The sequence below is a fragment of the Struthio camelus genome, chromosome Z, assembly GCF_040807025.1.
Source record: "Struthio camelus isolate bStrCam1 chromosome Z, bStrCam1.hap1, whole genome shotgun sequence".
Classification (NCBI taxonomy): Eukaryota; Metazoa; Chordata; class Aves; order Struthioniformes; family Struthionidae; genus Struthio; species Struthio camelus.
This window is the reverse complement of record NC_090982.1, coordinates 27,769,264-27,783,335: the sequence shown is the minus strand read 5'-3', so window position 1 is coordinate 27,783,335 and position 14,072 is coordinate 27,769,264. Positions and strand designations below refer to the sequence as shown.

General features: G+C 39.6%; 1 protein-coding gene across 1 annotated transcript in view; it reads right to left on the bottom strand.

Moving 5' to 3' along the window:
- Positions 1-627: 627 nt before the first annotated feature.
- Positions 628-14,072, bottom strand: part of RORB (RAR related orphan receptor B) — a 134,016-nt gene continuing 120,571 nt past the window's right edge. Inside the window, exons 5-10 of the mRNA XM_068927262.1 lie at positions 11,800-11,921; positions 10,309-10,441; positions 8,377-8,484; positions 7,102-7,212; positions 1,574-1,686; positions 628-1,068 (exon numbers count right to left, since the gene is read on the bottom strand). Of these exons, the coding sequence (XP_068783363.1) occupies positions 913-1,068; positions 1,574-1,686; positions 7,102-7,212; positions 8,377-8,484; positions 10,309-10,441; positions 11,800-11,921 (743 nt within the window). The 3' untranslated portion in view covers positions 628-912. The remainder of the gene's footprint in view (positions 1,069-1,573; positions 1,687-7,101; positions 7,213-8,376; positions 8,485-10,308; positions 10,442-11,799; positions 11,922-14,072) is intronic.

Below are 14,072 nucleotides of genomic sequence, written 5' to 3'. Positions count from 1 at the left end.
GATACCTTACTGACATCAGGTCCTACCATGTTCACTTTTATATATGCTCCATCCCTGTAACAGGGAGAAAATACCAAAAAAAAATATCTTTTCCTTTCTCCACTTGAATCATCCAGACAAGGCTTTTGCACCATTGATACGTTCCTGATGTTTCATTTAAAGACTGCACATACGCACTACATTACATGTCTCAGAAGTGATCATGTTGTCATACATTGGCAGTTGATGATTTAACCCTAACTGGCAAAGTAAATCTTGACTGCCCAAAGTAAATCTAACATATTAGTTGGAGAGTAAGAAATGCATGAGAGCCTGGCTGAGCATCCTTCGAAATTAGGCATGGAATTTTTAAGCTACAGCATGTATGCATATAATACACATACATATATATGTATATAGAACATATACATATTTATATGTGTATTCCATACATGCAGAATAATTTCCAAGACAGCTACAAATTTCCACATGCATTAAACTATCTAAAAACAAGAAATAGGCAAGTCTAATAAGTGGAATTTTCTTAAATTATATTTGAACAATAAACAGCAAGAGTAATACTGCAAAGTACTGCTCTATTTTCATTTATATCTACAATAAAATTCTATGAACAATTGTCTCCCAAAATATACCCCAATAAAATAAAATTAAAAAAAGAAAGTAACACCCAGTGTCCTATATTTGTATATTCATGGTCAGTTCAAAAAAAAGTAAACAAAAGAAAAAAAAAGAACCCCAATTAGAGGTGCATATTTACATTCTTCAAACTGTAGCGGTGAAAAATAATTCTATTAAGTGCAGGACATTCCTAGTGTTGCAGTAGTGACATTTTTAATAAGTTCTTCATGAAAACATTTCTTTTGTCTTAACAGTGATGCATTCCATGACTATGTGACAATTCTATCTTCCCCTTCACTTGCAGCCAGTGGTAGAGTCTGGATTGAAAAGCTCCTTATATAATGGAGGAAACAGTGTGTTCACTATATCTGGATGAGATTGTTTAAATACCTGTAATTTCTCTCCGTGCAAGTTGCAAAGTGCAGTAATGGTTGGTATCTTGGCTATTAACTGTGAGATATAAAAAGAAAAAGAAAAGGAAGAAGGTGGAAGCAATTTTAGTATAAATTACAATATAAATTCTGAAATGAGTTAAGGTAGCTTCCTGTCGGCTAACAGAATGCAATACTCTGAACTCCATTAGAATTACCCATTCAATAAACTAGAAATTGTTCTTACCGTTAGAGGTTAAACAAAAATGTCCTGAAAATTCTAGTCAAATGCTAAAGGAGGTGTTACAAAGAAGGAACTCCCTCCAGGGGTGTTTTTTTAAGGCAATCATCTCATTCTTGCAGGGCTACCAAATAAAGTCGTTAGTGGTTTGAACAAGAAGGAAAGAAAGAGGAAAGACAATCAAGGACAGGAGTACAGGAACAAGCCTTCCTTCTTCTCCTACACAGTGCAAGTGCATAGTATGCTCCATTTAACTTATGTTAAGGCACCAATACACAGAGAAGCACCTACTAAAAGAGACACGTGACCTCGGAGTACTCGGCCCGTCTTTTTAACAATTTACCTTCGTCAAAGTCTCATCGTCGAGGTGGTTCTTCTGGATCACGTGTTGAAGTGCAAAATAAATCTTTTCCTGAAGCTTCTGGACCTTCCTTGGCTCTATTAACCAGGCTCGATCTGAGAACAAGAAAAGCAGGAGCTAAAGCCAAGGAAACTGTGGAAGTGGGGCATGCTCACAATGGACACACTATCCGATAAGCATTCATAGCAACCACCGATCTCGTGGGGAAGGACTGCAAGATAATTAACATACGGTTTCAGAGGCAGAACATCTCAATCCATTAAAGGATCATCTGAGAGTTTAATTAACACATCCAAAGTGTAGAGCAACACGATATTGGCTCTACTTTTGTTTATTTGAACCAGAATGTTAGAGGAAAAGATGGGAGTAAAAATGAAACAAGGCCCAAACATTTTATTATTCTTTGTTGGTATACACAGTGTTTTCCTAGTTTCATTCTGTGTAGTTGAAAAACATGTCATGTTATCTCAGTAGCTTTTTAATCCATAAATAATAAACATATTGATCAAAACAGTCAGCTCTTTGAAAATAACAGAATATAATTATTTAAAAATTAAAACAAAATATAAAATTTATAAATATAAAGTATATCTCATTATTTACTAGGCTAACATTTTGAGACCAAATATTATACTCTGAATAAAAGAAATGGGTTCCTTCAAAAGAATTTCTTTAATAATTCAACAGAATTATGAGCTGTTCCAACTTCTTGAAGTGTAAATTTCTCATTATTTGGAAATATTCTCTTTTTAAACAACACAAAACAAAAGATTATCTGGGAGAATAAAATTTACAGATACAGTTGTCTGGAACTCTGTATGGCTTCTGCTGAACTCAAATCTCCATTGATTTCAATGCATTGATTTCAATAGGAGGCCTTTCTTAAGATCTGTGTTTTTACAAGCTATAGCTTCTGGAAACAACCACACACAAAGTGAAATAGCAGACCTCAAGACAATTCTGAAAATACTAATATAATGTTTGTACTGCACCAGTAAACCTTTTGCGTGCTCATGCTGCAAACTTCTTTCCAGCTCTCACAATCCAGACTGATGCTTGGTATAGATTTTAGCTTCCAGGAAATGGAAAAAATCCATTTTGTCATAGTGAATTGGAAGGTGCAGAAAAAAATCCCTTTCCCTTTCAGAACTCGTTTTTTTTCACCCCTTCAGTCACTAAAATACTCCATAGAAGTAATATAAGTTGACCATTTCATTGAGCGCGCCTGTCGTATAGAGCAGATGACAACACAAAAGTGCTGTACTTCAGCACAGAAGGTGCTTTCTGACACTCTGTGGAGAAGAGTGCATGAAAAGTGACATCATCAAATACTGCAAAAAGAGACACATCACCAATCTCCAGATACTTAACAGGTGCTCAGGGAAAAACTACCTTGCTTTTCTGTTGCATCAGTGGGCATAGAAACAGTATTAGCTAAGAGTGTACACAGCCCCCACAGAAGTGAGCACACAGTAGCATTTAGACTTCCTAGGTCAGATGCCAAATTTTATACTGTTGCAAAAGCATGTGTTTCAATAGTGTTAAATCAAGGCCTATTGTGGCAGACTGAAGCTAAAAACATTTATCATAGAGAGCAATTCTTAAAGATTTATCTTTCTGTCACAGAAATAAGCTTAAAAATAGACTGAGGCTATTGGTGCACAAGTTTCATGAATTATCTGTCATAGAGTATGCTGTATAAAACGCAAGAGTAGTTAAACTCGTGGCAAGAGCTAGGTGAAACTTTTACAATGGATATTAACTTTGCCTTCCAAAATGTGATTTCTAACACCTGAAAACCATCTGTAAATTTTGCAGGAATTTGCCAGCTACCTCTTGTTATATTCACAAAAGTGTAGAAAAAGAAGTCAATCAGTAGGTGGCTACCAATAAGGGTAATGAAAAATACTGGTTCAATTCTGTGCTTTTCCTTTAGGAATTTGAACTCATCTACCTTTAAAGAGGGTACAGACCACTAGGCTAGCGTATATAGTGTAGTGCAGAAGATGACGGACAACTCAGAAGCTCTCCTTTTGCAAAAAGGAAGATGGGAAAAAGGAATGTGGTCAGTCAAAAACTCAGAAGAAGAGGGACCAGAACCCGGGGGGCCAGTCGGGCTCTAACGCGTTTGCAGGTGGAGATGACTCAGCATCGGTTGTTGGGGTCACTTTACAACGTGTTAAACTTGGAAGTAAGAAATCGAGCCAAATAATTAGCCACAAGCATGCTGGTTATAACACTCATGTGAGAAGTGCAACATTTGGTTCTGTGCTCTGAATCAGGCTGAAAATGGGTCTGAAACTGGGCTTTGCAGTGCAGGACCCTAGCAACTACATTAACATGTGTTCTTAGGTCCCCTAATTCCCTTCGAGGCTCCTGTTCCATGTAAACTACCTAAACAGTCATTGAGATTGAGAGCACAGGAGTCACCACTCAGGGTGAAAGCTTCCATAGCAGAAAGAAACTGAATCTGGATAGCTCACTTAATGGGTGTTTGGGTCTCTAAGCTGGTGGGTAGAAGGAACGTGGCAGGGCTGTACTTACATGAATCAGTGCCCAATTTTTTTACTTCTACATTCATTTTCCCCAAATGAAGTCAGCATTTTGAAGCACCTGGAACATCTAGTGTGGAGTGAAATGATTTCTTTTTCTATTATCTATTGTTATTATTTTGGTAAGACAAAAAATGGCAAATTTCGGTGTCAGTTCAACATGTACTGATTTTCCTTGCCTCCTCGCTCCCAAATTTGAGCAGCCCAACTGAACTGGAAGTTACTTACACAACCGAAATTTGCAGGCTTTTCATGAGAGATTGTTTCCCATGTTCACCTGCTGTTTCAGCCCGTCACTATTTCCTTATTGCTTCTTTCACAGCTAAAGGTACACGTGCTTACAGACTACAGGAAGGAGCAGTCAGGAGGCGTCAAGTGCTTTCACGCTTGATTCTTGGTTAAAGGAACAGGAGAGAAATAGACTGTACGTTTCCTCTTGCCTGTGTGTGGGAAAAAGCCAACTTGGACATGAAAGGCAGAACTGTGGATTATTATAGTATTTCATCTTGTCCCACCAGCTTCAACTCTCAAGCTTGATCACAGTGAAAAGAACTTGGAACTGCTTTTGCTTATCTGTGCTGCTTGGCAGAAACATAAGCTGCTATTCAAGAAACACCCACCTCTGGAGTGCTGTTTCAGGACTGCTGCACATCAGGACTGAAATTCTTGGATAGAGTCAATGGGGAGATTTTCACAACACATGTCTGCCATTCAGTTGGTCCAAAGCCATTTGAGTTACTAGCTTTTTCAAGCACTTAATACAGCCATAGATGTTTTACAAGAAGCAGAAACAAGCGTGGATTCTCAGGCAACAAGAAGTGCTGGCAGAATGCAAGAGATTTTGGTGCTTCACAGGTGAAAAGGGCATATGAAGAGCTACAAAGCTTGAATCAGAATTTTCATATCCATTCAGTGCCTATCTGTAGCTAAGCACATTTCTTAAATGACTTGATCCAAATTTCATTAAAGTCAATGGGAAATGTGGCAGTACTTGAATAGTACTGTGTCTCATGCTTTACCCAAGCACGAGGCACAGAAGCCTCAGCATTCCTGGAAGGGTTCTGTGACAAGATTTTGTTGGCTAGCACTATAATTTACTCTCCCTTCAAAAAATTTTCAGGGAAATGATTTTGGAAAGAAATCTGACTTCTTTTAAATTTGGCTAGAAATCATATCAGTGACTCTTTTCCCTAAGGTAAGATGTCCACACCTTATCCTAAGTGCGCTGAAGTCAGCAGCAATAATCTTATTGCTTCTGTCCATCCAGCTAGCTCCTACTTTTCCAACTTCTAACTGGTTAGAAAAATAAAAAGTAAACACCCACTATTTAAAAAAAAAAAAAAGACAAATACAGATCCTGCGTACAAGGATTCCAGCACCTTCCTACCTATCTCGATTTCATAATATGAAATGAGCCGGAAATATCTAAACCACCTTCTGCTACCTCTGCTGTTAAGGTGTTCCTGAAGAACTTCACAGTCCAGACCTCAAAGCCACAGGCTGCTAAGCCTGCTCAAGAGCAAGCTCCGGCTGCACTTAACTGTACAGGGTTGCTGCTTTTAAAAGTGCCGGCCTTTTGTCGTGGTCACAGGCTTGGACTTCTCGGACTGGAGGAAGCATAGTGAAGAGGGACCTATCAGGATGCTGTGTGTCCGGCGTCCCAGGGGGATAGTGCACAGCCAGCCTCAACCCCCACGTATGCTTGGGATGCAGCCAAGGGGTACAAGTGGTGATGGGGGCTGCCGGGCTGCTCAAGACCCCTGGCCTCACGTGTAAGCAGCCACTGCCTCATCCCTCTCACCTTGGAGCAGATGGTGCACCACCACAGGGACTACTTGAAGGGAAAATAAAAGGAGCAGCGTTCTTTCAGGAGATGTTATTAATGATGAAAACGAACATGTTGACACCATCTGTGCTAGTCTAATTCTGCCTAATGTAATCCACCACAGATGTGCAAAAGGTCAAAGTGACCTAGAGGAAGCCTTAAGCAGAACAATCTGGAAATATAATTTGCTATGGGATTTTTTGTGAAGAGCTTTTAAGAGGTTATTCTTAGTCAGAATTGGGGGGGGGGGGGTAATCTACCAACCCTGGAGTATGTTTAAAAATCCCACACTAGACTGTGAGCCTGTCTATGAGATCCACCTTCTGAGTCAGTTCAGTCACCAAAGCTCCTTTTCTGTGGTCAGACAACCCGAGCTGATTCAGAACATGCTTGCCTGGGAGGAGTTATGGTGTGTGAACAAATGAAAAAAGAGCATGTTGCCCCAGGAAGCGCTGAGTCTTACCTGGGGCTAAATTCAGAAAGGACTTTGTGCAGTATTTTACAGCTCTTGTTTTCATCTCCATGTGAAAATTCCCACCAGAGTTATGGACCCTCCTCTCTGTGTGCCACCAGAAGTCAGCCTCAGAGCAAATGGGAGAGTTAACACCTGGAGTTCCTTGGAAGTTGGAGGAGGACCGTGCACCTCCTTGGGTACTGCGCTTCTCCATGTGGGGTGCGGAGGGATTCCAGCCGGCCCCCTGGTCTGCACAGTCCAGCTCCAGGACTGTCACCACCACTCCCAGCCACTGCAGCTCCTTTTTTTCTCATAACAGAGCCCACAGATCCTTGACTCAAATGCAGCCAATCTTTTCCCATGATTTAAGTTCAGGTAGCAAATAACTGACTTATTTTTCTTTTTGTATAACCAATAAGTTGTGTATAACTGCATAGCCTACTGATCTGTGAATTTTTATGATGGGGTCCTCATACTTTGAACCTGTTTCCAGTATGTGTGGCTGCTGACAGTCTTCCAAAAAGAGTGCATTTGGGTAATCCAGATACTCTTCTATTGTTTAAAACACTAGTTTAAGAAGGCACAGCCATTTAAGTAGGTAGAAATATAGGTGGCCAAGGATGGGGGCAGGGCAGAGGGGGAAGAGGGGTTCATTGTGGCATCTGGAATGAATAGTTACCTGGTGATATCAGAACAGCAGATGAAAACAAGGCAATCTCCTCTTCAGTCAGCTGTAAGGAACATAAATTCTTTGCAAAGTCAAATGCTTCATTCACCAGATCATCAGAACCTACAGATCACAGAGGACAAAGTTAATGCTAGAAAATTATCAGCTTTTTAACTTGACTTGAAAATTGACTTGTTTTGATGTCAAGGAAAATTTGGAGTCAACCTTTGCCCTTCCAGAACAGATGCCTTCCATCAGCTACTCCACCTGCTCTGAAAACTAGCTATTTTATGTATCGCTAAAACTGCACAAAAGTTATCAAGAATTAGGGGTATGCCTTTTATCAAATAGCACACAGAGATATCAGAATTTTTTCCTCCTATGTGGAAAGAACATAGGAGAAAATGTGTTATTATTAAATAGATATTAATCTAAAGGATATAGATGACTAATATACTATTTCATGTATAACATTTTATTAATTAACAGTACAAATATTTTTGAAGATTTGAGAAAGTATAACAAGGACCAAAATAAATCAACTAATGCATATTTAACATATATGTAAATGTTCTATTTATGCAATGGAATGCTTTGTTTATCCATATGCTAATAAGAAAAATATACCTCTACTATAAATTTATGCATGTAAAGTAAGTAACTCTCTCTGAATTTGGTTCTGATTGCCTCATGATTAAATTTGCCATAGTGTTTCCATTGCATGGATGGACAAAACAAACCATTTAGCTATTAATATTTCGGGTAGCACTCAATATCATGTCGAGAAATGAAGCAACTCCTTTAATATATGGATCTAAATGAGCTTAAAATTTCTGCCGATTCGGAGGATTTTAGGTTAGTCCCTTGATACCTTTTGCTGTGGTCCATCCTTTGAGTCCCCTTACTGATGGGGTAAAACAAATTCTTCCCTTTACTGCTTTTGTATGACACAATCAGTGGGAGTGATTTTATACACCAGACACAACTGAGCAGTGATGACAAACGACTTTGGTCCTGTCACAATTTCTTTTTTCCTGTGTTCTGAAAACTTTAGATGACACATTTGGAAGTTTATCTCATAAAATTCTCAGTGTTTTTTCACTAGCGAAAATCACTTATTTACTGCTAGCACCTGATGGAGATACTTTTTCAGTTCAAGCATAGAGATTTGGAGGTTTCGGGTTTCAAAATTTGCTGAGGACTTTCACTGTATTCGCTACTCTCAGAAAGACAAATCTGCCACCGTTGGACTCATTGTAATGGTTGAAAAGAAAAAGATGAACATACCCAAGGCTTTAAACATTTGCATCCCTCCATACTTTCCTTCAAACAGAACAGTATTGTTGAGTGGGTTGAAGGCACGGCACATTCTCACCAAAACCACTTCCAAGCAGCCTATTGGACACAAAAAAGAGCAAAAGTGCCACACGTTACCACAAAAAGTCAGAATAGAGGGGGTTTCAAGAAAATATTTAGGAAAACATCAGTCACTAGAAACATAGCAGGGAGTGACACTCTTTGGCACCAGGTAAATGATCTCTCTCTCTGAACGAGGGAAACAATATTCCTGATATGATAAAAGAAAAGAGAAATTTCCAGTCCAACCCATTTTCCTTTTTTAAAGTTGACTTTCTTCATTGCAGCAAACTGGTAGCCCGGCCTTGCTTTGAATTTAGAGCTGGGTGAATATATTTCATCAGAAGTGTTTTCTCCTGAAAATTAAGCATTTGTAGAGACTCTTTTTTAGTAAAAATTTTTTAATATAAAAAGGAAGCTTCATGCTATGTGGAAATGAATCTCAGTTTCATTTGGCTGGGGAGGGGGAACATCACAACGTGCTTTTAGAGAGAAAATAAAAATTAAAGGACTGTCAAAACTGCCCCTACGTTATATTTTCTTTTTGTTTCTTATTTTTCATTCAGATTGAGTATCTAATTTTAAATTTCCCTATCTATATCCAAATTTCCTGTAAGAGAAACTGTGAATCTGGGGATTGTTTTGCACGTATATTTTTGAGTGAAAAGTCCTGATTTTCCAACTGCTTCTGCTTAGCATTGACAACAAAACAGAAAATAAAACCTGACATGTTTAGACAGGCTACAGCTAACCAGAGTTGTCCAACCATATGGTCAAATATATCTTTTGCTTAAGGTGCAATTGTGTTGTTAGTTTTGGCAGTCAAATGAATGAAGTTACTTTGGGTGCATGGGCCTCTGCAGAAATTTTGAAATTAGTCTAAGCTTTGGAAATCGTTCTCGTGCTAAGATGCTCTTCTTTTGCAGGAGATTGCTCGTGTCCTCCCTAGATCTTTATGTACCCTTCTCTTTCTGCACCTCTGCCCACTGCCTTGGGTCAGTCCCATGCTGACCCAGGGCCCCTGAGTATGGCGTGCTGAATCTTACCGATTCGCAGATTTAATGAAGAGCTCTCTCTGGAAGCAGCACTTCTTAAGCTTTAATGAGCTGCCTGCCTCACACAGCACCTCGCCTTTTGCAGAAGGAGAGAGCAAGAAACTCGTATGACAGGGTAAATGCAGCTAATTACTAGTAGCAGCTCACTTGGTAATGCCGTTTTGTCCTCCCCAGTTAAATGGTGCTATTACAGTCATGATTAATCTTGTCACGGAGGACAGAAATTCCCGGGCCCCATGACAGGGCAGAAACCCCTGTTCATCCATGCCCTTTCGAGCACGTGCGCACAGAGCCCCGTTGGAGCGCCAGCGCTGCCGTGATCCGCTCTCATCTCTCCCAGCACCAACTGGCGCCAGCAGGGATTTTTCCTCCTGTGCGCTGGCTGGAGGGTATTGCTGCAGCCTCATTAAAAAGATTAGAGATGACCACAGAGGCAGGCCCTAGCGAGCTGGTGTTTGCTCCACTAATGATAAGCAGGGATTTTAAAGGGTAGCAGATGAGTGATTCAGCCGGCTCAATTCACAAGGTCTTTCCACTATATGTCGGGTTGGAGACTGCAGTTTCCACAGTGATCTTGTGCATGTGTGTGTGTGCGTGTGTGTGGGTATTAAACAAGCACAAATTGACAACTGAGGGAGAGGACCAGAAGAAAGTAACATTATTAACATATTAATGCATCTAGTGAAATAGACTGAAGAGTGGTCCTTCTTTAAAATTAAAATTAAAATGACCTGCCAAACTAGACAACAGAATATGTTTCTAACGCACCACATGCTAAGCTGGTCTCTGGTCCTTCACGTTTACCCACCTGACTTAAGGAGTAGGATTTGGTCGTTCTGGCAGAGCTCCATGAAGCCAGTTATTCGCTTTGCAAACTCCACCACGTACTGAATGGCGTGAGTGATCTGAATGGCACATTGCTGCCACAGAGCTTCTCTTGTCTTCCCGGAAATGCACATGAAAAAGCAAGGCAGTAAGTAAGCATGTTCATTAGAGCATTATGGACTTCATGTGGCCCGGCAAAAAAGCACAGTTCTTAGCTTTTACCCTTGGCAGAGCTATGGCATCTCTATTTATTAAATTGCCTGACACTTTTCATAAGAAGGCTGTTTTCACAAGTCATTTGCCCCAGGGGCATGAACGCTGGCATTGCCTCCTCAAAAGGTGGACTGTATTGGCCAATGTTACAAGCTGATTTTAGTGCTGGCCTTTGTGAAGGGTACACAAGCAGCGACACAAACAGCATAAACATCCTGGAGTATTGTTAGATGTGAAGCAGAGCAATGCTGCTAAGTCATCTAGCAGAATACTTCTGCTAGCTTAAAGCTTAAAAAACCCAAGAGTCATTCAAGTATCATTGCAATCTGAACAGTGATTAGACCAGATTTATATCTCCTTGATAACTTCCTATATCTCCCTGATAACTTGTTCACCTATGTGTGCAGATGCACACTGATGCTGTTGGGTTGCGTGCCCTAGCTCTGCAAGCCATAGTGTATTTTTACTCCCCGCAGCACTGCACAGCCACAAAGCTTTCAAGGAACAAGCCAGATTCTCTTCTGTCTTTTGCCTGGTCAACTGATGTGTCAACTAAATTTTGGCTGCAGAACCGTTGCTAGTGACCTAAGCAAGGAGGCACAAATGACACAGCTGGGTTTCTGCGGGCTGGACTACAGCTGAAGAGCTGCAATAAGAGTAAGCAATATTGTGAACCGGCTTGACCTGTGAATCACAGAGGTAGACTGAAAATGTAGTGTAATGAGACCAGTTTTCCAGTCACTTTTGAACAGCTGCCCTTTAAGATATACTTTGAATTTATCATTATCTAATGTCTAGAAGTGATGGATATGTACTTTGCTTGCAGTGAAAACATTTGTTTTTCACACAAGAAAGGGACCCATGTCTAATAGTTTCCAAAATGAAATGAAACAAACTATGTTGTCCTATTTCTGAAAGCTCTTCTAACAAAGATGGGCTGATTCTGATCACATTAAAGTCGGCTGAAATTCTGCAAAAATTTTAGGCCTGTGGTAACAAGCAGTGAGTGGAAAGCTAGATTCTGTAACCACTCCCAGGGCTTGACATCAGCAAACATTTCAACATGCTGGAAAGCTGTTGCTTCTTTTTATGAACTGTCACTCCTCTGTTCTCAGTAACCAGGCTCCTTAAAGGCATTTAAAAGCTTATTTTTAACCTCTTGGTTAAGCAACTCATCAGTATGTCCTTGTCCAATATGTTTCTCTGGTAACTATTTCAAACAATGGGGAAAGGAGAAAAAGCAGGTATTACAGGATTGTACCTTGCTCTGGTAAACCTTAATTTCTTCATACGTGTGGGTCTGCCATGCTAGCTGGTGTAGTTCCTCCATTGTATATTGACATGTCTCCAAATGAGATTTAATGATATTCTGTGCAATTCGGTCTGAGAAGAGGAGAAGAAAAAACAGCTTGCATGAAACATCTCAGTGAACAGTGATTTCCATAGCAAAATGCTGAAGACATTAAAGGTGTTGGAAAATGCAGATTTTCAGCAAAACATCTTTTCTTTCCCGACGGTACCTTTCTAACTCACTCTCATGCTCTTTTTTCATTTCTGAAAATGTCTTTTGCAAAATGTTTTGGTATTCAACCCAAAGGATGCTCAACTTTTCATGGATTTGCACGTGAAAATAACAACAGCTCTTGTGAAACTGTTTGGATGCTTTCATTTTGGAAGTGAATTTGTCCTGCTGTGTTTAAATAAACATGATTTTGAGACCCTGTTCACTTCTGTCTTCCTTAAGTTTATGCAGCTGTCCAGGCCTTGCAGCTCAGTCCTGACTGGAGCATTTGCATGACCTTTGGGGTGATTCAGACCAGAGAAGCAGGAAAAATCTCTGTTTTTCTCAAGTTAGTTTTTAGCTGGATCAATTTCTAATATACCTCAGTGGGCATCAATATGGAGACTAGTGCTAATGAGGGGCAAAAGCTGGAACTAGTAGTCTGGGTTTTAAGGAAAAGGGGGAGGAATAGATTCTGCTTTTCTGTGACAGCGCAGGATTAAGTTACCTGAAAGTTACTGTGAAACCACAGCCTTATAAACTACCATGTAATATAGGACATATGGGGAAATTGAACTGTTCAACGCTGGCCTGAGATCCAACTGAAATTAATAGCAAAGTTCTCAGAGAAGTATTTGAAGGTAGGTCTTTGCCTTTTAAATCATGTGAATGGATAAAAGGGTTTTTCACAGAAAGTTTCCCATATGAGTTCATTAAAAGTAGAAGTTGAAATCTCTGGACAAAGCATGCTGTACCAAGTGCAATGATTCCCTAATTTTGCAGTTCTAGATGCATATATCTAATGAAGCTTTGGGTTTCAGCCTAAAGGCATTGCCTAAATGAAATACCTTTTAACAAGAGAACAGGTGGAAGTCATAGGACTGAACTGAAAGGCTTACCGCAGAACCTCACATAACAGAGACCACATTCAAAAAGAAGACATTCAACAAGATTTTGGCAATGCATTAGCCAGATCCAAGCATGAGAAATAAAAAGGACCAGGGATGTCATCATTTATTCATCAACATCCTCTGTGCACAGTGAGTGGATCTGGTGCTTTGGAGGCCAAAATATGACTGTTTCAAATTTAAAAAGACCACTTAAAAATGCGTGTAAACATGTATATGCTTACTGACATCACTGCTATAGAAGTGTTCTTTAAATGAGAGATATCTATGTAACTGGCATAATTAATAAACTGAAATCTGCCTAGTGAAATCTTTACAGCAATCACTTAACAGGTTAGTGCTATCCTTAGGCTTCCTGATGGAAGAACCGATTCAGGGGTAAAGAAAACTAAAAGTGTATGTTAGCGAGTGCAGAGAGCTATCCCCCATTCTTTCATTAAAAGATAGTCTTATTCCATCATGGTAAGTTGCCTTATTTTGTAGTAAAAACCCCTTGCAGATAATTGGGCACGTTAGAATAAACAGATGATGATGTTTAAATAACTTTTTTTTTTTTTTTTTGCCAAATCAGTAGAAGTTGATTAAAGAATTGCGGTTCAAGAAAAACTATTTTGGAAACATGACATTTCAGATTTTAGCCCTAATATATTCTATTTAAAGTACAATTTTAACAGAATCAGCTTTCTGGAAATGTCCTAAACCACAGCAAACCCGACTGCCGAAATTCAGTTCAATTGTAAACTTTGCCATTTATGTTACTAGAAGAATTTAACCAGATGAAACTGAAGTATGGACTTTTGTTACACTTCCCTATTCTTAATAGCAAAGGATTTTGCTCTCTTCCTTCATTGTCTGTACATTCTCTCTCTCATGCTTCCTAATCCAGGTCCTTTAGCCTTGCCATTCATTGCATAAACTAGGAATTATTCATATTCTTGACATAAAGAAAATAAACCCTGGCATTACTGCATAGCCATATTTTGAATTAGATGAGGTGGCCTGATGGCTAACAATCTGCAAATAAGAACCTTCTGCTTCACTGATTTAAAACATATTTGATTAGCAGTGTTACTTACGTTACTGTGAAGATTCCCACCCCCACTCTTTTACTCTTTACTGACCGCT